The sequence below is a fragment of the Pelobates fuscus genome, chromosome 1 (assembly GCF_036172605.1).
Source record: "Pelobates fuscus isolate aPelFus1 chromosome 1, aPelFus1.pri, whole genome shotgun sequence".
Lineage (NCBI taxonomy): Eukaryota > Metazoa > Chordata > Amphibia > Anura > Pelobatidae > Pelobates > Pelobates fuscus.
Genome location: NC_086317.1, coordinates 388,797,361 through 388,824,404, shown reverse-complemented (window position 1 = coordinate 388,824,404; position 27,044 = coordinate 388,797,361). Strand labels below are relative to the sequence as shown.

General features: G+C 39.1%; 1 protein-coding gene across 1 annotated transcript; it reads left to right on the top strand.

Moving 5' to 3' along the window:
• Positions 1-1,925: 1,925 nt before the first annotated feature.
• On the top strand, positions 1,926-25,995 carry PA2G4 (proliferation-associated 2G4). The gene is made up of 13 exons (XM_063426459.1): positions 1,926-2,186; positions 9,695-9,823; positions 12,976-13,081; positions 14,206-14,275; positions 15,186-15,278; positions 16,376-16,439; positions 16,949-17,027; positions 19,099-19,177; positions 19,814-19,947; positions 20,674-20,768; positions 21,252-21,379; positions 22,217-22,270; positions 23,342-25,995. Exons 1-13 carry the CDS (start codon positions 2,099-2,101, stop codon positions 23,393-23,395), a joined length of 1,173 nt encoding a protein of 390 aa, XP_063282529.1. The 5' UTR covers positions 1,926-2,098; the 3' UTR covers positions 23,396-25,995.
• The last annotated feature ends 1,049 nt before the right edge of the window (positions 25,996-27,044 follow it).

Genomic DNA, 27,044 nt, shown 5'->3' with positions numbered 1-27,044 from the left:
ATTATTTTGACTTGACTTCATTATTTTTTCTTGGGAATTCATGTCCTACAATAAAAAGTGTTTTTAACTAATTCTAATTTGCAACACCCAGATAACTCCTTTTCTGTGTTCCTTGGGCACTCCAGCCTAGGATCTTTTTTTGCCTCATCGTTGTGTATCTAGCTCTAGGGTTTTTGCCTTTATAGGGTTCTTTTGGACACACTGCAGATTCCGGTACGAAGGAATTCTGCACTTTTTTCTTAACCAAAACCAACCTGCCCGACTGGCTCCATTCCTCCATCCATAGCTAAACTGAGGGTGATCTTTGACTGCTTCTGGGTGAAGCAGGAGTGTCACATGCAGCCAGAGGCTCCTGGTTTTCAGCCTGCAGAGGAAGATCGGAGGTACTGCAGGAAAATCCCAAAGAGGCCCCTTCCGCCAAAGCAGCTGATGCTTGCCCATCTTACCTGAAAGCCATTCAGGGTTTGACCCCAGTACACCACCCATGTATGTAGAGATCCATTTGACGCCACAGTGGATGAAGAAATAGGGACTTTTGCAGTTTCCTAGCAGGGAAGGACTTGGGCTTAGAGAATCTCAGAGTCTGTGGGCATATGGTATCGGCTCTTGGAAAGGCCTGGGGCTGGAGGGGCGCTACACCCGGGCTCAACTATGTGGACTTAGTTGCTATCCACAGACCTAAACCAGTCAAGGGGTTGGTTGACTTTCCTTATTTATGTGGCCTATAAACCAGGCACTGAACCCAGCTCTTACAGCAGTTGTCAACGTTTTCTTTATGAAACATATATGTATCTTATTACATACCGGTAGTTACACGGGCTGAAAAGAGACACATGTCCATCAAGTTCACCCTTTCTCACATCTGTTCTTGCTGTTGTATGTTATGATTCCAGCGGTACAAGCATATTCCCAACATTATAATAAGCACGTTCATAATTCCATATTTTATTTTCTTATGTTATCTTTTATTCTTAATTGTGCTGTTATAGTCCAGTTTGAATTGTGTGTCTTTTTATTATGCTCATCCATTGACATCCACTCATCTAACCAGTTCTTTGCTCAGTTGAGCCTTATGACAGGATGGTGGCTATCACACCAGTTGTTTAAGTCTCATTATATTACCTCATACTCCGATTGGTTTAGATGCATTATCCATGCCAATGCTAATGATGGGATGACTGGCTTGCATTATTTACGGATTTATAAAGCAGCATGATATAACCATTCACTATTTTTATTGCTTATTTTACTCAAGACGTATTTTATTTGTTTTCCTAACTGTTCCATGCTACAACATCATGTTTCTTCTCACATACACCTACTAACAGGCACCATCTTACTGATTTCACAGCCGATGCCTACACTTGCCTGTAATTCTTCCACTTACGATGACATAGTACGTGTTGATTCTCTTGCTTTACTATGCAAAAATGTGTGATAACCTAGCTTGTTTTAACAAGCGTAATTTGGATATTGTTCTTTTAATGCTTGTCATGTAATATTTCGACTCAAAATGTCATTGACAAAAAATATAACGTGCCAAAAGGTACATAACCTGTGATGCCTACTTTACATAAATATATACTTGTGTGTGCCAATTTTTTTCTGTGTCCCTCAAACTTCTGGAATAAAAGGGAATCATGACATGCAACACGTCATGTGTCCTTAAGGGGTTAAGAGTAAGCTGAAGCTATTTCCCCCCTCTTGGTTAGAAGGTCTGGTATAGTAAAACCGCTCACACAGTAAGCAGAGCACATGTAAGGACCCATTCTAGAACCTCACCATAGCGACGCTCTGCAAGGCCACAGCCAGGACTACATTTCCCGGCTTTCCCCGGGCGGACTGGGGCAGGCACGTGGCTTCCTGTGCGGCCTGTCTCCCCTCTCTATCTCGCGCGCGCTTAGCAAGCGGCGGCGGGACTGTCACTGCGGACTACATTTCCCATAGCCCTGAGCGTCCATCCCGCCTCTCTCACCCCCCTCTAGCCTCTGAGCTCCCGCCTCTCTCTCCCTCGCTCTTTCTATCTCTCTGTCCGCCGCCTCCTCCGCGCGCTTCAGTTGCCAGTGTCCGCTGCCGGGGAGAACCGTTGGAGTCCAACATGTCGGGTGACGATGAACAGCAGGAGCAGACCATCGCCGAGGACCTGGTGGTCACCAAGTACAAGATGGGGGGCGACATCGCGAACAGTAAGAGCCAGCAGCGGGGGGACACGGTTACCGGGGGAGGAGGGGGGCTGCCTAACCTCGGGTACCCCGGGGCTGGGAGTCAGGAGTGCCAGGCCCGAGACACACGGCCAGGATAGCACGGGTCGGCTCTCCGGCTTTATTATACTGTCTGACCTGTCAATCACCCGGGACATTTAACCCCCTGTCTGCCGCTGCTCTGACATGAAGTGCAGGGAATAGGGGGTTTAATGGCAGTGGGGGAGGGGATCGCACGTGTCCCGTCTGCCATGTGCCTCCCCGGCACTCTTACACTCCACAGGCCCTGGCACCCACGTGTCTGCAGCCTCCTCTGTATGGTGTGTGAGAGCAGCAAGTGCTCTGTGCTGAATATGGGGGGAGACGGGGCTGTCACATCATCTAATAAGTTATATAGTTTGTAAGAATATATGTTGGTGCAGGGTATGTGCCGGTCATTAAGCAGTCAGTATCTTGGTCTCATAATTAACTTCTACTTATGCAATCTACTACAACTCAGGAAGGGCCTTCTTCTCGTCAAGGCAGATGAAAATTATGTTGGGAAAAAATACATTGACCATATGTCGTGTGTGTGTATATATATATATATATATATATATATATATATATATATATATATATATATATACACACACGAAAAACTCTATTAAACTGCAGAAACATTTCTGCATGTTTGCTGGGTTATCCATGCATTACTTTGTGACATGTTTGAAGGTCTTCTGTCATTATATAATTTTAAAGTATACACTAACAAATTGCAATGAGGAAAACATAATTCTGCCAACAGTTACAAGAAATGTATTTATTGTCTAAAAGCACACATTCTAGTAGTCTTCTGAAGACTGTTCATTGAAGACCTCTGATTGAAAGTTATAGCAGCGCATCTTTTATTTTATTTTTTTGGTGTTTTACCTATATTTCTTCCACATTTCAGAACATATTCTTATTATTGACTTTTACAGAAAAGTCACACTCGTGCTCATTAGGTTGTACCTGTCAGATAGGTTTAGTCTTTATGTTAAATCTTTATACAGATCAAAATAAGCCTTTATTTTTTGTTTTGAAGTAAATTTATTTTTTTCTTTATGGTCTTGGTGTGTGTAAGCCTCAAGATTCAGCCTTTAAAATGTATTGAGTAAAAATTAATAAACCACAACAAATAAAATAAAAAAATTCAACCTCCCTGCTACTCTAGTTTAGGATGTTAGGAGGTTCATGCTTTTGTGGCCTTTTCAAAACAAATGATTGCTGCAAAAAACTTGCAGATAACTTGTGATTAGATGACTCGAGACAAGGTGCTACAGCAGTTAAAGAAAATTAACGTAAATAAAGCTCTGGAACCTGATGGTATTCACCCACAAGTACTTAAGGAGCTAAATGCTGAAATAAGTTTACCTCTGTATTTAATCTTTTGTTTCAGGTATTGTACTGGAGGAAGGCAGATGTTGTTCCTATATTTAAAAAGGGTTCAAAATCCTTGTCTGGAAATTATAGAACTGTGAGCTTAAAGGGACTCTCCAGTGCCAGGAAAACATCGATTTTTCTGGCACTGCAGTGCCTCCCACCCCCCATGCCATGTTGCTGAAGGGATTAAAAGCCCTTCAGTGACTTACTGGAATCCATTGCTGATGTCCCTAGGCTCTGGGTAAGGCTCCGCCCACATCCTCCCCTGCTGACGTCAGCCGGCAGGGGAGACCTAATGCACATGCGCGCATTAGACCTTCCCATAGGAAAGCCTTATTCAATGCATTCCTATGGAGATTCTGCCAACGCTGGAGGTCCTCATGCATAGCGTGAGGATGTCCAACACTTTTCGTGTTCTAAGAACACGGAAGTCACTCTAGTGGCTGTCTGAGAGACAGCCACTAGAGGAGGACTTAATTACACTTGCAGCGTTAAGGGTGGTGGGACTTGGCACCCAGACCACTCCAATGGGCAGAAGTGGTCCTTGTGCCTAAAGTGTCCCTTTAACTTCTGTGACTGGGAAAATATTTGATGGGCTATTAAGGAAGAATATTCAGGAATTCATTGGGAAGAACTTTATTCGCAATAATCAGCATGGTTTTATGAAACATAGGTCATGTCAAACTAACCTAATTGCATTCTACGTAGAAGTATAGATCAGGGTGTTGCAGTGGATGTGATGCACTTGGATTTTGCCAAGGCATTTGATATGGTTACTCACAATAGGCTAGTCTTTAAACTAAAAGAAATTAGTCTAGATGAATATTCTTGTTATAGGGTAAAACATTGGCTTAAGGATAAGGACGAGTTGTCATTAATGGTACATTTTCAGGCTGGACAAAAGTGGTGTCCCTCAGGGTTCTGTTTTGGGACCGCTTCTATTTAACATATTTATAAATGATCTTACAATAGGCATTGAAAGCCATGTGGGATTTAGATAGATTGGGGGACTGGGCACTAAAATGGCAGATTACAGTTTATGTAGAGAAATGCAAAGTTATGCACTTTGGGGTCAAGAATGCACAAGCAATTTACACCCTAAATGGTTGTGAATTAGGGATAACCACACACGAAGAAGGATTTGGTAATTGTTACAGACAACAAATTAGGCAACAATATGCAATGTCAATCTGCAGTTGCTAAGGCCAGTAAGGTTTTGTCATGTATAAATAGGGGCATAAATTCTCGGGATGAAAATATAATTTTGCCAGTTTATAAATCACTGGTAACACCACACCATGAATATGCTGTGCAATTTTAGGCACCTGTTCTAAAGAAGGATATCATGACACTAGAAAGTGCAGAGACGAGCTACAAAATTGATAAAAGGGATGGAGCATTTTAGTTATGAAGAAAGGTTAAAACATTTAAATCTCTTTAGTTTGGAAAAACAGGACCTCAGAGGGGATATAACATTATACAAATATATTTGGGGCCACTACAAACAATTATCTGGGAATCTATTCATAAATAGGGCTATAGATAGGACACAAGGTCATACGTTTAGGCTTGAAGAAAGATTTCATCTAAGGCTGGAGAAAAGTAAGTGGCTGAAGGGGTGCCCTGAGGGTAGCGGGGAACTAATGACCCTATAGTGCCTGGAAAAAGAGTTTGTTTTCCTGGCACTATAGTGGTCCTTTTTAAGTGTCTTACAAAAATCACCACTGCAAGCCTTCACAGATGTTACAAGAGGTCGCTTTACTTTGTTCTACCAGTCCAAGAACTGCATGCTAATATTATACTTCTCACCTCCTCCTATAGTCTCCTTCACAACTTACTGTGAAGAAGTCAAAGCTGCGGCTATATCTCAATTTCCAAACATTTCAATTAAGCTGCCAGGCATCAGCAGAGAGGCCAGTGAAGGTATTGGAAGCACCAATAGTTTAGTGAAACAAGGGGAAAATATATTGACCGTAAATAGGGAAGGCGGTTAGGCAATTGCCAGAGGCCTGATGAATGAAGTACACTTTTTTAACCATTTGGGTCATTTTGTTGGGTCATGGTTACGAATTGCTAGTTTATGTACTGCAGCACAGTGTCAGAATAGGCAAACATTGCCAACCTGGGAATCTTAAAATTCATTCAGTTTATAAAATGAGAGCTCCACTATTGGCAATAACATTCAAAATACCTAATTTAAATTATATATATATATATATATATATATATATATATATATATATATATATATATATATATAATTATTATTTTATTATTTATATAGCGCCAACAAATTCCGTAGCGCTGTACAATGGGTGGACTAACAGACACATAATTGAGATCAGACCACTGGACGTACAGGAACAGAGGGGGTTGAGGGCCCTGCTCAATGAGCTTACATGCTAGAGGGAGTGGGGTATAGTGACACAAACGGGTTAAAGTAGGGGAATTAAATAGTTTGTTAGAGAAGGGTTTATTGAGTGCTTGGTAGGTCATTTTTGACAGTTGCAGGGAAGGAGTCAAGGGGTGGGGAATGAGAAGCCTGCTGACAGTTTAATTGATACGCTTTAACGAAGAAGTGAGTTTTCAAAGATTTTTTGAAGGAGTGGAGGCTGGGTGAAAGTCTGATTGAGGAGGGAAGTGAGTTCCACAGAATAGGTGCAGCCCTAGAGAAGTCTTGAAGGCGAGCGTCAGAAGTGGGGATCCGGGCAGAGGATAGGCGTAGGTCTTGGGATGAGCGCAGGGGTCTCGACGGGACATACTTGTGTATGAGGGAGGATAGGTATGTTGGAGCAGCATTATGTAGGGATTTGTAAGCAAGTGCCAGAATTTTGAATTGGGCCCTATATCTAACTGGAAGCCAATGCAGGGACTGACAGAGCGTGGAGGCGTGGGAGGTGCGACCGGACAGGAAAATAAGCCTCGCAGCCGCGTTCATTACAGATTGCAGCGGTGCAAGCTGGGAACATGTAAGACCGGTCAGAAGGGGATTGCAGTAGTCGAGGCGAGAGAGAACAACAGCATGAACCAATATCTTAGCCGCGTCCGGCGTTAGATATGGGCGGATGCGCGCTATGTTCTTGAGTTGGAAGCGACAGGATTTGACTATCGATTGGACATGGGGAGTAAAAGAGAGGTCAGAATCGAAAAGAACCCCTAGGCAGCGAGCCTGCGAGGTAGAGGTGATAGTAGCGCCGTTGACTTGGATGGAGACAACAGGAGTAGCAGCACTTGAGGGAGGAAAAACTAGAAGTTCTGTTTTGGACAGGTTGAGTTTAAGGAAGTGAGCAGCCATCCAGTTGGAAATAGCAGAGAGGCAGTCAGAAACACGAGTCAAGGTGGGCGGAGAGAGATCAGGGGAGGACAGGTAGATTTGCGTGTCATCTGCATATAAATGATATTGGAAACCAAAGGAGCTGATGAGTTTACCAAGGGAGGCAGTATAGATAGAGAACAGTAGGGGGCCGAGGACAGATCCTTGGGGGACGCCGACAGAGAGGGGTTGGTGAGTAGAGGCGGAACCAGAGAAAGAAACACTGAAAGAGCGCTGGGAGAGGTAGGAGGAGCACCAGGAGAGAGCAGTATCCCATAGACCAAAGTTACGAAGAATGTGAAGAAGCTGTTGATGATCAACAGTGTCAAATGCGGCAGAAAGATCAAGGAGGATTAGGATAGAGTATTGGCCGTGAGATTTAGCGGCAATTAAGTCGTTGGATACTTTGGTCACAGCAGTTTCGACAGAGTGACCAGCGCGGAATCCAGACTGAAGGGGGTCAAGCAGAGAGTTGGATTCGAGAAAGTCTGTCAATCTGGCGTACACAACTCTCTCGAGGATCTTGGAGGCAAATGGGAGTAGCGAGATAGGGCGGTAGTTGGATGGGGAGTTGGGATCAAGGTTGGGCTTTTTCAGAATCGGGGTTACGGTTGCATGTTTGAAGGGTGAGGGAAATGTGCCAGAGGAAAGGGAGAGATTGAAAATGCTAGCGAGAGGAAGAGCAAGAGAGGGAGACAAAGTGCGGATGAGATGCGAGGGAATAGGATCGAGAGAGCAGGTGGTGGGGCGGGAGGACAGGAGCAGTGCAGAAACCTCTTGTGCTGTAGCAGGTGCAAATGTGCATAGGATGGCAGGGGGAGTGGGGTTGGGTGATATAATGATAGGGGAAGGAGAGAGATTAGAGATCTCTTTCCTGATTGTAGAGATCTTCTCAGTGAAATGAGATGCAAAGTTTGTGGCGGACAAGGTGGTGGAAGGAGGGGTAGTCACAGGGCGAAGAAGAGCATCAAAAGTGTGAAACAGGTGTTTGGGTTGATGGGACAGTGTGCTTATGAGGGTTTTGAAGTAGTTTACTTTTGCAGAGGAAAGAGCCATGCTGTAGGAGCGCAGCATAAATTTATAGTGGACAAAGTCAGATGCAGAGTGAGACTTTCTCCAGCAGCGTTCAGCAGTTCTGGAACATTTTTGGAGGTAACGGGTCAGCTTAGTGTGCCAGGGTTGTAGTTGGGGGCGCTTGCTGCGTTTAACTGTAGGAGGTGCCATGATGTCAAGTTGAGAGGAGAGAGTGGAGTTGTAGAGTGAGGTTGCAGAGTTAGGGCAGTTGAGATTTGAGATGGGTAAAAGGAGTGTTTGGAGTGTGGTGGAGAAGTGCTGGAGATCGAGGGAGTTGAGGTTTCTGCGAGGTTGGAGAGTTGATGGTGTTGAAATTTTGGTATGAGGTATGCAGATGTTAAATGTTAGCAGATGGTGGTCAGACAAAGGAAATGGATCAGTGGAGAGATCAGAGGTGGTACAGAGATTGGTGAAGATGAGGTCAAGAGTGTTTCCTGCAGTGTGAGTTGCGGAGGAGGAAATCTGTGTGAGTCCAAAGGAGGAGGTTACAGAGAGCAGACGGGAGGCATCAGGGCAGTTGAGCTTGTTGATAGGGATATTGAAGTCCCCAAGTATGAGAGAGGGAGTGCTAGAGGAAAGAAAATGGGGTAACCAGGAGGAAAAGTGTTCAATAAATAGTTTAGGGTGACCGGGGGGGCGATAGATGATGGCAATTCTTAAAGGAGTGGGCTTAAAAAGGCGTACAGTGTGAACTTCAATATCTCTATCTCTCTCGTTGGAAGTGAGTGCACTTCCAACAAGGTATTTTATATTTTGAGGTCGGAGTGGCACCTAGGCAATAAACAAGACTGGGAGCAGGAGTGCGGGACCCAGCGTGAATGATTTATTTATATATATATATATATATATATATATATATATATATATATATATATATATATATATATATATATATATATATATATATATATGATCCTGATGAAAGTCAGTAGTGACTGAAACGTTGATCCTGGATTTTTAATTTTTTCCATTAAACTTTGGACTTTTAATTACGTGAGTGCAACCATTCCTTTGAATTACCTGGATATTGAAGCTGTTCTTTTTGGTTGGCACCCGGCTCTTAAAGGAATTTCAAGTGTGAGTGCAGGAGCAATATTGTTTTTGTGTATGTGTATATGTATATATATATATGTATATACCTTCATACTAGCAATGGTTGATGGGGCTGTATGTTCTTTCACAGAAACTGCTAGCTAGTAGCCTATACATTTTGAATACAAAAAAGAGAATTGAAAAGCTAAGCTTTGCTTCTCGAAATGAAACCACCCAGCATTGTCTTACTGAATGAAAATTGTTCCAGCAGTACTGTTCCACTGAACGTGTCTGGTTTTCAATGACTGCTTCCATAAGTGAATGAATATGCGTTTACAGTTGCATTTCTAGGAACCTAAACCAGTCTCTTCCCTTGCTTTAATTATAGACCGAAATGGTGACCTCAAAGGGGTGGATTGAGTTTGTTGTTTGGGCAATAGTCATGCAGTTAATTGTTACAGTGCATAATAAAAAAATTAATTTCACTCCCTTGAAATTACCACCTATTTTAAACTAAACCTGTTCAGATTCAAACTACCAATTTAACAAACACTGATCAGTCCACTCGATCTAGAGTATGGTTCTAGAGCAAATCTAAGTTTTTTTTTTTTTTTTATATATATATATATATATATATATATATATATCTGTTGACTTTTCTCTCTCACAGGGGTTCTCCGTGCCCTGGTGGATGCAGCAACACCCAATGCTTCAATCTTGAGTCTTTGTGAAAAGGGGGATAACCTGATCATGGAGGAAACTGGCAAAATCTTCAAGAAGGAGAAGGAAATAAAAAAAGGTACAATCTTTTGAGCAGCAACTTCGGATGTTTATGAAATATGCCATACCAATGTTGAGTGTGCCTAAAGCACAAAGTCTGTCTTGGCTTCACCTAATCCTTCCATCTGTCACATTGATAGGCCATCCAGGCTTTTCCTCTGAGGAATAGAATAAATCCTGATGCGGTTTCTAATCTACCGTACCTGGATAAGAAGGCTAAAGAATCTGAGTAACAAAAGGCCTTTGTGATGTAGTAATTTTATACCTAAAAAAAAAAATGAAGTGCTAGAGCAGACAAGAATAATTTCTGCTTTGACAGCTGGGATAATTGCCAAGTGATTCCTTGTATCATGTCGTAACATTTTGTACCACCATTTAAAAGGGTTGTTTTTATATAATATGTATATATTTTATCACTTACACTTTATCACAGAGCATTTTACTGGCTTATTGTTGTTTTTTTTTTTTGTTTTTTTTTCATTTAAAGGATTTCATTTAAAGGCTTAAGGCACTATCTTAGTTTAAAGGGACGCTACACTGCTAAATATGACAACTTAGAGATCTGCTAATTAGATATACCCCAAATGAAAGCATGCATGCATTTAAAAGGACAATATAGTCAACAAAAACAATTTCCGCTTATGGCAGTTTTTCTGTTCAGTATAGTCGGTCCCTGCATGCTTTGTGCAGTAAATACTGTCTTTTCTGCATGGAGACACTGACGTTTATTCTGAGATGCATAGATTCAATGTGTTTCTATGAGAAGATGCTGATTGGCCAAGGTGGCATTTGGCTCCTCCCCTGACCCGCCTCCTTGGTTGAGATCATCAATCTTGGTCAAACCAACGCTTACCTATGGTAAATAATTGTGATTGGCTGAGATTATTACTTCTGATAATGTCAGCCACGAAGGCGTATATGGGGCCGAGTCCGCACCGGTAGACTGCAATAAAGGTAAGAGTTTACTAGATTTACGGGGGGGGGGGGGGGGGGGGGCTAGATAGTGTTTAGTTGTGTTGTGTTTTTTTTGTTTTTAGCATTATAGGGTCAGGAATACATGTTTGTGTTCTTAACCTTATAGTATTCTTTTTATTAGGCTTTCTTTTTTTTTTTTTTTTACATTGGGGGAATATTTAAAAACAGCTTGCAAATGTCCCACCCCTTTTTCCCAGCACATACTTTATGCAGGTGTCCAATCACTTACTGCCTTGTGCATCTCAAGTCTTTGCAATGCAAGTGCTCTGTGCACTTGTCTGCCTCTTTAGTATAGCTCCACTGAGCTAAACAACCAGGAAGTAACAGTACCAGTTGTCCTAAAAAGCCAGGGAGTGTAACAAGGTTAATTTAAAATAGTGCCAATTTCTTTTGTAATATGCACTTTTAGTAAAATGAAAAAGTATTTCAGCAAACTAAAGTTCTCTAGGTGTCCGTTAAGGGGTTAAACCATTGACTAATAAATTTCAGGTAAAAGGCAGTGTTTACATTGCAGCCTAGTTACACCTCTAGTGGCAGTCACTTAGATGTATGTGTTTGAATTCCTGACACTGTAGTGTTCCTTTAAAGAAGCACTGTTCCTTATGAGGTGACTCATATGCTGGTAGTCTAGGTACTGGGTTGACTACAGCTGGCACTTGAAGTCTCTTACATGCACAATGGTACAAAATGGGGTCTATGGAAGAGACCCTGTGATCTTTACATCGATAAACTTGAGCTTGTGCAATAAGATGCCATAAGCATCTATTGTACAAGATAATTCCTGTTTCTGTCAGCCCAATGTCTGATGGGAGGTTTACATGCTGTTGAGGAAGCTTTTACATTTGCCAAAGATTGACGCTTAAAGTAGTCCCTACAAAGCAAACAATAACTTTTTCTTGTAAGGAATATTTCTTTATGAATATCTCAAAAGTGGCGATGTTGCTCTAATATTGATGCTGCTGTAGGCACCATAATCACTTCAGTTCATAGGAGTCTCCCGCATCCCTGTCAAACCATTATCTTAAATTTCACCAGGATGCAGGGTGCCCTGGCACTCACAGCCTGGCCTTCAGTAAGTGTGTGTTGTAGATGGAAAGTAGCTGTGCCTTATGCTGTACTTTGTAGGTAAGGAGAGCAGCCAGCTATATGATTGTAAGCTGACACTTGTATGGCACTTTCCATCTTCACAATGCCGTCTGGGGGCAAAGCTGCATGCTCTGAGGGACCCTGCTTCTCTTTAAAACAGTAAAATAGCGGTTTGACTAACGTGACGCCTGTGTACTCCAGGTAACATGACAAATTTTGTAAGGTTTTGTTGCCTATGTTGTCCCTTTAAGTATTCCGTTATGAGCCAGTTGGTGTATTGATTGTCAACCTCATAATTTACAGAAATTAAATCTCTGAATTGCAGGTGTGAATCTGATCCTCCTCCTGTTTGGTTTGAGGGATACTCCAGGCACCCAGACCACTTCTGCCCATTGGAGTGGTCTGGGTGCCAACTCCAACTACCTTTAACCCTGCAAGTGTAATTATTGCAGTTTTCATAAACTGCAATATTTACATTGCAGGGTTAAGTCCTCCTCTAGTGGTTGTAATGCGCTCTCTTCTAAATCCCTATGTCTAGTTAAACAAAAACTGGTGGTGGTTGCTGTCTCCCAGGAGTGATGGGAGTGAGCGCAGGGCTTGGTTTTTTTGTATTTGTTTTCAATTTTTGTATCACACAGCTATGTTACAATGCCCATCCCATGTGTTCCCTATTAAGGGTTAATAAGTATATAGGGGTGTATATAAAAAAATACCCTTCTCTGTCTCATTAGAGATATCTTTGCCTGAAGCTCAAGGAAGCAAGTTGAAAGCTCAGTGTAGGACACCCCTGAGGGGGTCTGCCTTGACATTGGCAGGCGAGCATTCCCTCCAGTGGCCATTGGAGTGACTAAATAACCTCCATATTTTTTTTTTTTTTTTTAAATATACATAGGGATTTAAGAGAGAGCGCAGGTAACTTTTTCTTTGCTTTTTACTGTATGTATTGGGGCTGATGTGTACGGTGGTCATTGCTGCCGCCCAGGAGTGATGGGAGTGAGCGCAGGACTTGTTTTTGTTTTTTTTTATTTAATTTGTGACTTGACTAACATTTACATTGACTTTTAAGAGGGAGAAAAGATGTTTAAAATTATTTCATTATATTCATTTCAGGAATTGCCTTCCCCACTTGTATATCTGTAAATAACACGGTGTGTCACTTCTCCCCCTTGAAGAGTGACCAAGATTATCTTCTGAAAGATGGGGATCTGGTAAAGATGTAAGTAAGCGTTAACAATATTCTCTAACAAAAAGTATCAGTTTGTGCATGTGGTGGAGTCTTGTTCCAAATCAAAGCAATTATACTTGCATTTATTTTCTACTCTTCGATGTAAAAACAGTATAAATCTGAGGTCAATAAAGGGGCTTTACACACCAACATGACTAAAGCGTATTTTGCTTATGTCAAACTGTTTAAATGGTTTGATACAAACCTGTTTTTTCCATTGCTTGTTGCAGGCCCTCTTCACACTGTATTACTCATGAAGTATAGCATCCCTGTTATCATTATTCATTTTGTTGAAATTTGGGTGCCAATGATTACCTGAGCTTGTCAGCTGACTCTCAACTTTTCAATGCTTTCTATATTTAGACTAATTTGATATTTCTAGTGCGGAAGTATAGCTTCCATGTTAGCAATATGGCAATTATGGGGGCTTGACATGGAAGCCTGGAGGGCCATAAGTGTTGCTAAAAATGGTTTGACATATAACCTTTTGGACAGTGTGAATGGCCCCCTAGTTTCATAACCCCTACGATGGGCTGTAGTGGTTATGTCGCTTAGAGCACACCTTTAATATGATGTGACTTTCATTTTTACTTGCGTCTTTAGGACTATAGAAGCAAAAGTTTAAATTCTGTTATCTGTAGTAAAACCAGTATATATCTTAGTAGATGCGTATTGTATCACATTTGGTAACGAAGGAATTCTATTTGTGTTAAAATGTTACATCTCTTGAAAGAATGCATTGTTGTATTTTTAGACTAACTGCAATACTTCTATAGAAACGTGATTTCAAAAAGCTTTGCATGTAACCCAAAAATTGTGATTTATATGTTCAATAATATATATGTTGAAGTTAACAATATCTGGTAGGCCTTCCTCAGAAACCCTGCATGAGCTGGACACACGTAATGTTGTGGATTTTGGAGGCCTTTGGGTTTAATTCATACAGTTTATTTATTTATTTATATATATATATATATACACTTTGTATGCAATGTCATATTTGTTGAAGATCAGCATTTGGTTTTGTGTTTTAGTATTGAACAGTCTGGTTTCATTGTGGTGCATTTGTTATTTATATCTTTGATAAGTTTGTCACCATATGGTTTAAATTGCAGAGACTTGGGAGTCCATGTTGATGGGTTCATCTCTAATGTTGCACACAGTCTTGTTGTCGGTGCTTCCAAAGTAAGGATCATTTTTTTTTATTTGTGATGTTTCCATAAAATGTTCCTACGTTGATGTCTGCAACCCCCCTTCAATATCTATTACTGAGAAACCTTCTCTCATTGTATGTATAAATAGGGTCATAAATTAAGTAAGAACTATAAGGATATGGAATGCTCTGCCTGAAGAGGTGGTTTTATCAGAGTCCATACAGATGTTTAAACAGCAATTGGATAAATACTTGCAAAAACATAACATACAGGGATATAATTTCTAATTAGTGGGATAATAGCTGCTTGATCCAGGGAGATATCGGACTGCTATTTTTGGGTCAAGAAGGAATTTTTCCTAGTTTGTTGCAAAATCGGAAGCGCTTCAGACTGGGTTTTTTGCATTCTTTTGGATCAACAGCAAAAACATATGTGAGGAAGGCTGAACTTGATGGACACGGGTCTCTTTTCAGCTATGTAACTATATGTATCCAAATTGAATATTCTCAACCAATAAATTAAGTCCAGAAACGGACAAGATTTGGGTATTCTGTTTATTTTATTTGTTTCAAAGGAAAACTTCCACTATACATTTATCAGAGGAGGAGGCTAGAGAGCTTGCAGTGGCCATTACAACAATATATTTACTAATTTGGCTGGGAAATATTCCAAAAGTAGCAGTAAGCTAAATTACTTTCTACACAATGTGCTAAATTGATCAAGTAGAGAGATCATTGGTTACTTACATGCGTGAACATTTACCCTGTGTCCTAGATAAAGCTGTGCAGTTCAGTATTCGCCTAATTGATTAAAGATCATATTTAATGGAAAATAACACTGCACATTCCAATGGATCTGTACCGTTTTCAAACACTTACCCTACAGTATGTGAGGCTGTGCAATATTTGAATTTTCAGTTAATTGGCACTTTATTAATGCAGGATTCCCCAGTGACTGGACGCAAAGCGGATGTAATTAAAGCAGCTCATCTATGCGCAGAAGCAGCCCTACGTCTTGTAAAGCCAGGAAACCAGGTTAAAAAAAAAGAAAAGATATTTTTTTTTTTTAAATGTCTTATATTATAAGGTCTACTGTACCTAAATGCATATTTTAAAAAGTTGATTGGGCAAGAACATTTTAACTTAAGATGACAGCTTAAAATTGTACTTTTAAAACATATGTCATTATATGTGAAATTATTCAATCTCAATACCATTCTCTCACACTTCGTTACTAGTTTACACCTGCTGTTTACTTGAACTAAATAATCGGCTCCCATCTGCTATATTTTGGCAGGGACAACTTATGTTTATTTCATTGTTTTTTGCTTGTCTTGGTAGGTTGAGGTTATAGTCTCCTGGAGCGTAGGCAACAGATTATTTGTAACAAAGCTTTTGTGCACTTGAGTAAATGACACTACATTAAAATTGCAAAACATTTACCTTAAGATGAGTTGATTGATTTTCAATCAGAGTGGTATAATAATCACCAAGTTGGCAAGGAATATTGTAAATGCTACCTGTTTTCACATGTTAAGTCCTTTAATCCTGTTAATCCTCATTCCTACTGAATGACTGATGGCCATTAATTGTACAAGTCATTGTCTTTATGTACTGTTTTTGTATAAAAAGTTGTTATTGGTAAACAGAACATTTTGACTATTTAAGGAAGCAATTCCCTTGCCAATTCTCCATTTAGTTAATGAACAGCATTTGTGTTTGTTAATGTTGTCCAAGCTCAGCAACTAGTTTATTTTAAGGATGTATGTGAACTCAGGTAGCAGTCTGTGAGGAGAACTTGGAACATGTACTGCTGGGTTGTCCTAGGGAAGAGCCATAAAAACCTAGAACATGAAAGTCCCTTCTCTGTAGTTTTTAAGTAAGGATCACTTTGAGCACCATAACCACTATACTGCAGGAGGGTGCATTGGCACACTCATGGTAAGTTGTCAAACCGTTGACTACTTACACTGGGAGGTTGCCAGGTTACATCTAACACAAACACTACAGGGGGCTGTAGTGGTTATGCTGCTTGGAGTGTTCCTCTAAACATCTCTAGACAGGACATGTGAGGTTGGTAATAAAAACATTGTATTGAATTGTATTGAGGCAATTTTTATTTTTAACATCAGAACTCACAGGTAACTGAAGCATGGAACAAAATTTCACCATCATTTAACTGCACTCCTATTGAAGGTAAGCGCGAATGTGTCCTGGTTACAGTAAGCCTATACCGATATATGTGTTCTATGCATGTGGAGACTTGAGCTTTGCTGTAAAGGAGCAATTGTGTATTAGGAACTAATACAAATAGCCTGCTTCCTGAAGGCATCTCAAATGTAAAATCCAGACGTAACATGCTATATACAACATTAAATGCACTTATCACTCCTTCATACTTTACCAGTGTTACCCTCATCTGAATGAATTCATTTAATACTTGCTTGTATATTGAGATCTGAATCCCAGAGTGCAGAATTTAGGCTAAGATGGCCAGTCTGTGACTAGAATATCCCTATTTAACACTTTGCCTAAATTTTTCCATGGTTTTTCAATGAACTGTGATTCTGAGTTTATTGAAAAACCCTGCAGACTATATAGTCACAGTAGAATAGGACTTTCTCCCTCATTTGTTGTTGTTTGGTAGTGCTATGCAAATGTACATCCAGAGTTAGACCCTCGTTAAATATTGTGTATTTTGTCAGGTATGCTTTCCCACCAATTAAAGCAGCATGTTATTGATGGAGAAAAGACCATCATTCAAAATCCAACTGACCAGCAAAAGTAAGTTTTCTAGACTTGAGATTTTGGATTTTAAGTGCAGACCAGCTGTTAGCAAGTTAATGGATGAGTATGTTTACTACAAAGTAAAACTTTATATGTTTATGGAGATGTACGTATCAATGGGCATTGTATCAACATTTTCCAAGTTTTGCTAAATGAGTTGTATGCAGTCAAACACGGCTTATGGTTTCTGTTCTCCTGGTCTATTGTCATTCCGTTGATGGGTCTCTCCAAGCACCACAATCACTGCATTGATTGTTAGTGGTCATATTACTTGGAGACTCCATGTGCAGTGTTTTGCTTTGAAATGCTGCACATGCAGAGATTATCCCCTTTGCTGCTGGAGGTGTAACTCCACCTCAAGCAGTGTCATTAGGCAGACCAGAACAAAGTTCTAGGCTGGTTATTATCAATTCTGTGCAAATTTGGCATCCATATAATTTAACTTTTCTCTTTAAGTGCACATATGCGTCTTGTATGGGGACGACGACCCTTCCTTCTCATAATAATATATATATATATATATATATATATATATATATATATATATATATATATATTTATTTTACAACTACATTACATATGCGTAAAATAGTAAATTCAAAAAATGCTTTTGCATATAATATATAACTAGTGCAACTAGAATAAATAAGCCGTCATGGTAGTTTTACAATATTAGTCCTGATGTTAAAATGCCTTCTGTCTAAGATTTTAAGATGGTTACATTAAATTGATATTGTGGTTTTCACACACGTTTCATTTTCATGGGGAATTTCACAGACTGTCTCTACACTAAGGACCCTGGGTTTGTATTCTACTTAAGCGATTTGTTCAAGTGATACTTGAGCTGTGCCACCATACTCTTCAGTGTCACACTTACAATGCTGTGTGTAACTTTAGCTAACCCTAGCCATATCCCTGGCTAAAGCATGCCACTTCAGTGATTGTCAGCCTGGAGGACATCTGGCAGCACTACTGAACTGGGAAAATAAAGCAACCTTTTAAGAACCCCTGCACAAATAAACACAATGAAAATTGAGAAATGACACTTAATTGAAAAGTAATAATCCTATTTATTAGTAAGAGCTTAAAAATATAGAGAGAAATTGAGCAGTATTGCACAAATAAGTGATTTAACTGTGAAAATGCTGTACTTCCATCACACTAAGTCAAGTAACAAGCAAATTGTACAGTGCAAAGTTTTGCCTCGAAGGTCTTCAAAGAACCAGTAGCAACACACCAACTACGCTCTGCCAAGTCAGCTTGATCCACCTCACGCTGTATAGGGCCACAGATGAAACCGGTCATCGGGGTCTAAGCAGATACAAGCTGGTCGCCAATCTCCAAAGAGCTATGTCCTCCAAGCCCCACTTAACCATCAACCTGTTTTGTTCAATCCACAAGCTTCTTAGGGCTTTCACTGAGAAGTTTGTGGATTTTATCATGTCATTCTCTCACCTCTCATTTCATTCCCAACAAAATGGATAATAGTCGCATCCCTAAAACATATTAACCTTTAAAGGGGCACACCTGACACTTTAACCCCTTAAGGACCAAACTTCTGGAATAAAAGGGAATCATGACATGTTACACATGTTATGTGTCCTTAAGGGGTTAAGTACTGTATATATGAAGTCGTTTTTTTTTTCTTTTCCCAATAGAAACTGTCACTTTTATAAATTAACCTTGTTACATCCTCCTGGCTTGCAAGTGTGCTCCATTCAGAGCACTGCTACTCTGAGGACTCATGAGGCAGCACTGTGTACATTACAAAATACCTATATCTTGACTCCAGTTGTGGTGGGAGCTGGCATTTTCATTGTTAAAAATGTCATAGTAGTATGCAAAAGTAAGAAGGTGTGTGTGTGTGTGTGTGTGTGTGTATATCTTTCTTCGTGGTTAAGAAATTATTATTTTTTGTTTACATGTTTGAAACAGAGTTGAATTTAACTCTTTGCACATGTTTAACATTTTGTTTCTAATATCCTAAAATCAACCATATTATATCCAAGCTGTAAATGAGGTTGTGTTAGTTCACTAGTGATTTCAAATATTATTTTGCCTTTTGCAGGAAAGACCATGAAAAGGTGGAGTTTGAAGTCCATGAGGTTTACGCCGTTGATGTTCTCATTAGCACGGGAGAGGGAAAGGTGAGTTATTTTAGGCAAGGTGAATTCGATATATGTTGATATATTAAATATGCATGTTGGATATACAACATACTTACCTGTATAGTGGCTTTATAGCAATGGTTAATGGGCACTGCTAGGATTTCTGTTCTGTGAGTAGTTTAGTTGTCCTCTTGCTGCTATATAAAAACACAGCTGAATTTAAATCTTTAACCTTTTGCTGTTCAGTCTGATAGTACTAATATTAATGGATCCAAAAGATATTTGGTGGAAGGAGCAAAAATGGATCTAAACTATTTAATTTTTTTTTTTTTTTTTTAAAGTCCTCCCTGCATAACAGACTGTAACTCAACATTCACATTACATCTATTTTGAGTGTCTTTGCTATCTTTTTCAGACCCACTTTTTGTTGAACATGAAGAGCTGCTAAAATGGTGTAAGCTCTACATGATAAATATGTGAGATTGACTCTGTCTAAAGTTTGACTAGTACATTGCTTTTTCATGGAGGAAACAAAATCAAGAACAAGCTTATGTGGGTTTAGATAGAAAATAGGATGATCAGATAGATTAACAGTCTCTTATTGGGTGTTAAACTGAAGACAAATGAAAAGTTTCTGTGTGAGTGTTCCTGATCGATAACTGATGTTTGCCACAGGCAAGAGATGCTGGACAGAGGACAACCATTTACAAAAGGGACCCATCTAAACAATATGGCTTGAAAATGAAAACCTCCCGTGCCTTTTTTAGTGAAGTGGAGAGACGCTTTGATGCCATGCCATTCACTCTCAGGTAATGTAAAGTGCAAAGGACCACTCCGATATTAAAAACAGTGCTTAAGTTTTGAAGCCTTGTCCTTTTTAAGGCATAGGCCTTAAAAAGTTACCTGCCTCCAAAAGTTATTGCATACCATCACCAGGGTGATTACTGCTCACCAGGGCTATATTTTCACTCACCAGTATGTTGGTGACGAGTGGGAAATTTTGAGCTCTGTTTAAAATGTATGTTTAATATTGTTGTTCATTGGTCTGTATTCAGCACATTTATAGTTCTAGTTTGGCGCTGTCATGTTGGGCATAATAATAACAAATGATTTAACCAGGAAAGGTACATTCAGATATTATCTGGTTTCCAAGTATGTCCTGGGGTTGTTACTTTTGCCCAACATCCAGGGGATGTTAATATTACCCAATTTAATGGTACTCAATGAGCTATCTGACCAGCCTTCGAGTTCTTTATTTTATATGTGGTATCATGAAGTTCTCTGGCAAATGTTAGCATTGGGGTTTCTCTGAGATGGCAATGTTTACTATTTAGAGAAGAGGGGCAGCTTGTATGCATCAAAACAAATTATTTAAGAGATGTTTTTGGTGCTTATTGTCCCTTTAACTATCAGGATGCCACTCTTCCATTGTAGAGAGTATATATATATTTGTTGTCACTGTATTTGTCTCAAATGGTGACTGTATGGATTTAATTGCCATGTCCATGATTTCTAATCCTCCTAATTTCCCATAGGGCATTTGAAGATGAAAAGAAAGCAAGAATGGGTGTGGTAGAATGCGCCAAACATGAGCTGCTCCAGCCATTCAATGTACTCTATGAAAAGGAAGGTGAGGAAATAGTTCAATGTGTTTTAAAGGGAAAGTAAACCATAATTCATGACCTCACTACATTTATTTTCTAAATAAAGAAAAGAAAAAAAAACTTTTTCATTACCGACAGATTTTTAGATGTGCTACTAGTGAACCCAATAAGAGAATGGATCATATTTTACTCTTCAATATATTTAGTGTGATATAGCATTTGTCATATTACAGTGGTGAATTGAGACAAATGCCTCATTTCATTTTTTTCCACTGCACTGGAGGATTCATATTGCATTATTACAGCGTTCAGAGGAACACCATAATCTATTCAATAATATCATCAGTGGAGTCAGTGTAGATATCTTTCAGAGATCTTGCACTGCTGATTGTACCAGTAGTTGCTGAAGTCTGAGGAAAAAGGAGCTTAACATCATTAATTGCTTTTTATTAGAGAGTTCTTATTACAGACTGTATACGTTCTCACTACTTTTTCTTCGATCTTTTCAGGAGAATTTGTGGCTCAATTTAAATTCACAGTTCTTTTGATGCCCAATGGCCCCATGAGAATAACCAGTGGGCCTTTCGATCTTGATTTATTCAAGTCCGAATTTGAGGTGCAGGATGCGGAGTTAAAGGTTGGTATATAATTTCCCTTTTCTGAATGTAGCTTTTGGAAATTGTAATTCAGAAACAGTGCTTTTTGAGGTTTTTGCATGATGACAGTGGGCTAGAGGACTTGAGCTCAGATTTGAAAGTGTTTGCTTGGTTCTCGTAAGTGTCATCAAACTTCTCTACATTCTTTCTAAAACTTGGCTGTATTGTTTATGGTTAAATATAATAATTGTAAGCTAAATTGCCAGGAACAGTGGAGGGTATCCCCCATAATAAATACAGAAATATATAGGGGAAAAAAGGAAAGGCAGCCTTGGAAAGTAAATATTTAAAACATAACATGCATTAAAATTTCTATGATTATAAAACAAGGGTATCATCATAAAAAAGAAAAAAAAAAAAAGTACCAATGTAAAAAATAACACCATAATTGAAGGGATGTAACTATCCTGTTATAAATACAGGTTTGGTGTAATTCTAATGGCAGTAGCAGTGAAATCAAGACTTGTAATTTCTACATAAACCAAATAAGGACACCATATAAAGTTAGTACCAATTTGTATTAATACCAGACGTTTAAGTAACAGGAATAATGGTAGAAAATTAAAGGAGAGAAATCGCTCCTAAGAATCTGCCCCTGAGCATGCCTTTGGCGGGGGGGGGGCGGGGCTGTCTCTGCAGCTGAAATGAATAGAGACAATGATAGACACTCTATAGAATAAAACCATAACATCTTTGCCAATGTTTCTGAGAAATGGCTTTTAGTGTCAAATGCTTCTTATGTATAAAGTTTGGATCTGTGGAACATGGCTATGGACTCGCATGTCTCGTATAAATGTTTTCATTTATTATTTTTTTAGGCACTTCTGCAAAGTTCAGCCAGCCGGAAGACCCAAAAAAAGAAGAAAAAGAAGGTAATGCCTTTTACAAAGTGACTTTAAGGGTTTTTGCTATAAAACCCTTTTGAGAAGGGAGACCTTTCCAGTGTAATATTCCCTATTGGACACTCTGGAGAAGGTCCTCTTAATCTGTAGTAAATCCTGCAGAAAAAAGTTTTACTTACCTGAAATCCAGTACCGGGCATGATCCTGATGCTGATGTCACTGCTGCCGCGCACGGTCCAATCACAGGCTTTTTCACAGGCCTGTGTGCAAGGGGAAGATTTCTATGTATGTTGTCCGCGTGGAGTGCGTGCTGACAACAGATGCAATTTATGCACAGAATTGACAATCGGCATATACAATATATTAGTATGCTAAAACACATAACGTTTACCACCATGACCAATTCAAATGACTGAAGTGGTCATGGCGGTTGTAGTAACTCTATAAATATTTTGAACCTTGCTTCCCATCTACATACAGATATTTTTGTATATTATAATCACTGTACACATTACCTTGTTAAATAGTCCAGAATAATACATTACTGTGGTGCATTCATTGGTTACCACGTGTTACCTTTTTACAATTCCAGCACAATTAAAATTTTCAATATAGAGGGAGTAGAAGTTAAGTATCGTTCTCCACGTAGAGTGAAACCTATCCTGATCTTTGAGCTGTGCAACCATCTGCAAAAAAGTTGTTGTTTTTTTGTTTTGGTTTTTATTCCTTGGGGTACAACCCAAAGTATGGTAGCTGGTGGTTAGAACATGCACATCATGCTTATCCAATAACTGGCTGCATTTTTTTATAATGTTTTATATTGTATATGCCAAATGAGCATTCCGTTCCTAATAGAAAAATATTTGGTCTCAAAGGGGTACTTACTAACTGCTTTTGTAAAAATTATTTTAACGTTAATTAATTTTAGCTTGACTTGCTAATCTATTTTTTCCATTTGAAGGAGTTGCCAAATTAATAGCAAGTACAGAATGCAATGTGTGTTGATGCATCAGTTTTTTTCATGAATTGTGCATGTTGCTGCTACTTTGCCTTTGGTGTTCTTGTTTGTGACTTTGCGTATCTTCAATTTGTATATAACAGGCTTCTAAGAACGCCGAACATGCTGCTGCTGAAGATAATGAAGGCACAGAGTGAGGGAGAATTCCTGCCAAAATGATTGACTTCAACCTGCCAGTTTATTTTTTAGTACTGCGTTACTTTTACCTCTTCCCCCTCCTTCACAAACAAATAATGAAATGAAACTCAGAAAAAAATACCTTTGTTCTGTCCTTATAAAAAAAAAAAAAGTCAATCTGGGCTTCCCCCAGCACCCTTTTTGGATACAAACATGGACATTAATGGAAGAGTGTTTTGGAATTCACGTCAGACTACTTTACCAAAAGTATATATATATATCTATTAAAAACAAAAAAGTAATTCAGGCATAAAACCAGTCTTTAAGACCATCTTTTTAAGCAAAAAAACAAAACAAAAACAGGATTGGAACAAGTCACCTATTTATATTAATACCACTGCTGCCACTATGTCTGCAAAATATTACACTACTTAATTAAACCTGTTCTTGACTGTCCCCATTTGGCAAAACAGACAAGGCCTAAACAAAAAAATATTCTCCTGGTTATGTAAGGATTGTATTTTAACTCTGCAATTTTGGACTCCAATATGTAACTAGAAACGTCATTGACACTGGGCTGACAGATCTATAATGCTGGATCTCTGGTCAAACCATGTGTCCTCTGCCTCAGCTACCCTTCTGGCTGTAAGACTGTCGGTTGATTGCGCAAAGCTGAATGTTATAACCACAAGTAGTACATCAGACTGAGTGATGCTGCCCATGAAATAAGTAAATAATTTAATTTGAGTTTTTTTTTGTTTTTTTTTTTAAATGCTGTGACAGAGTAACAAATCTGGCTTTTTTTTTTTCCTCATTGAGGCTGCTTGTATCTTGTAGTTAACATTGTAATTCCTTTGTAGTCTGAATGATATCCACATTCATTACAATGTTAATTGCAATGCTAGGACATGTTTAGCAGTCTTATAATCCTTCGACTTTGCTCAAGGAAGGACGCGCATTTGTGTTTTCTGTTTTAATGTGACTTGACACTTGCACTCGTAAGTCCTGGGTCCTCCCATTGTTTCTCTCCCCAATATAAATTTATCTGCTGTACTTCTCACAGATTATTGGTCTTCTGAGATGCCAATAATTACCCTAAAACTTGCCATTGGTTATGCAAGATTTCATTGCAGTTGTCGGTTCTAAAGCCGGTATGACAAGTGGTGGGCTGATGTAACAAGAACCTGTATTTGTAAGAGAATGCTGTACAAAGTTGTACTGTATATTGGGATACCATTAATCAAATGCATAATTGATTACTGTGGTTGTCTTCTCCAAACACACACAATTCTCAGACTTGCGCATGCCATTGTTGTGGTTTGCAAACATGGTTCTGGTTTTGTATATCCTAAAAAAAAAAAACTTCTCTACGGAATAATCACATGCACAAATCTTCCATGTTCACTGTATGGTAATAGAGCCTCTAGCATTCTACATGTTCTTTGGAAATAGTCAATGAAATGACCATTGCTATCGACTCACGAAGAAAGAGGCATATGTAAAAAGTTGCCTCTCTGTGGTCTGTCAAATATGTGCAACAAAGGATAATATCCAACAGAATAACTTTATTTAAAAAAAAAAAATGTCTTCACCTCCTATTTACAATTTCTATGTGTGGATTGGGACTGTCTCTTTGCTAGAATACATGGACTTTATTTTAAATGTGAGCTGTTTGTAAGGGAGGTCCAGGTTTGTCTTCTTTCCAAGAACAGTTATAATATAAGCTTTCACTTCCTTCATTTGATTTTCTTTTTTGGATATTATAACCCTTCTGACCCTTGTAGTGAAGATAATGCAGAATGGTTGGTATATCACAGTGGTGACAGCTTTACTCCTTTATCCAGTTGCATGTGCAGAAACAAGCATCTATCCAACCCTCAACATTGTGGAAGAGAGAAATATATTTTTATATCATGTTGTTTAAAATGATGTCTTGTTGGGTGTGTCTCTGTTTTTCTTTTATATTAAAATAATTAATGTTCCGGACACCTTTATAAAAAGGAAACTGGGATTCAGGCACCCAGGGGACTGTTGCTGCAATGTTCACAGATTAACCTCTTCCTTGTGTCATCGAATAAGCTGTGCACTGCAGGAATTCTTACAAATTGTATGCTCGTAAATGAGGTCCAACTGCTCATTAAAGTCTTCAACTACATGTACATTTGAGTGGCTATATTAACTGATTTGTCTTAGTAGGTCTTTAATTGTCTGGAACAAGAAAGGACAAAGGTTTTACTTCCACTAGAAAGTGTCATTGGGTGACCTTTTTGCATATGTGCACTGTTTACTGTTGGGTGGTGTGAGGATTCGCCCACATATCTTGTTCTTGTCTAGGGACTCTTATAAAGATTGTATACAACTGTATACCATAGGTTGCTTTCATAAGCTTCCCAACTTATAGAGGTGGTACGGCCACTCCAGATATTAAGTGCATTGCCATTGTAAACCAAGATGCGTTAAATCACTGTGACTTCACAAAAGGAACTTTTCGATTTTCTACTTTACTATTTGGAATGTATCTCCCGGTGGGGAAAATGCCTGCAAGTTATGTTACAAATGCCCTTGCAATATGTATAATGCCCCTCCCATCAATAAAATGGAAATTCTGACTGGTACTAAATGAATGGTGAGCATTTTTGTACAGTGTAAATTTTAATTATTTAATTCATTTCCCCCCTCATGATTAAATGGATTATGGTTTGCATGTGTTAACGGTTAGAGATCCTCAAAACGTAAGGTTATCTTAGCTGCCGTCATCAAAAATGCAATATTTATCATTCTCGGGTAAAACGATTTAAAAGTTAAACTAAATTCTATTTGTAGCATACTGCCTGGCAGCTAACATCCCTGTCCATGCAACTTTTGTTAGTGATGTATGAGCTTTTTAAAAAAAGAAATATATATATATATAAATATATAAAAGAAACCGCCATGTATCTCCAACCATCATATACAGCCCCTGCTATTTTCAGAGATGCCTTAAATCATGATTGCAGCAGAAAGCAAATTTGTTGCAACCATAAGCCCACTCCAATGTGTTCTTTTGGCTATTCGATTATAGAGAGTGGCTTATTCATAAGCTTTTTGTGAAGAACCAGTATTTTGAGTGACTTGCATACAGTGCCTTGCAAAAGTATTCACCCCCTTGGCATTTTTTGTGTTTTGTTGCCTCACAACCTGGAATTAACATGGATTGTTTGAGGATTTGCATCATTTAATTTACAGAACATGCCCACAACGTTTAAGATTTTTTTTTTTTTTTAAATTGTGAAGCAAACAACAAATAGGACAAAATAACAGAAAAGGTCAATGTGCATAACTATTCACCCCCCTAAAGTCAATACTTTGTAGAGCCACCTTTTGCGGCAATCACAAGTCGCTTTGGATAAGTCTCTGAGCTTCCCACATCTTACCACTGGGATGTTTGCCCATTCCTCCTTGCAAAACTGCTCCAGCTCCTTCAAGTTGGATGGTTTGCGCTTGTGAGGAATCTTTAAGTCTGATCAGATTTTCTATTGGATTGAGGTCTGGGCTTTGACAAGGCCATTCCAACACATTTACATGTTTCCCTTTAAACCTCTCGTGTGTTGTTTTAGCAGTGTTTGGGGTCATTGTCCTGCTGGAAGGTGAACCTCCGTCCTAGCCTCAAATCACGCAGTGGTACAGGTT

What these genes read in the sequence shown, in the direction of transcription:
- PA2G4 (XM_063426459.1), top strand. Translation starts at nt 2,099, where the DNA reads ATGTCGGGTGACGATGAACAGCAGGAGCAGACCATCGCCGAGGACCTG. An exon ending in TTGTAAAGCCAGGAAACCAG is followed by an intron (nt 15,279 to 16,375) that starts GTTAAAAAAAAA and finishes TTTTAACATCAG; the next exon opens with AACTCACAGGTAACTGAAGC. An exon ending in TAACTGCACTCCTATTGAAG is followed by an intron (nt 16,440 to 16,948) that starts GTAAGCGCGAAT and finishes GTATTTTGTCAG; the next exon opens with GTATGCTTTCCCACCAATTA.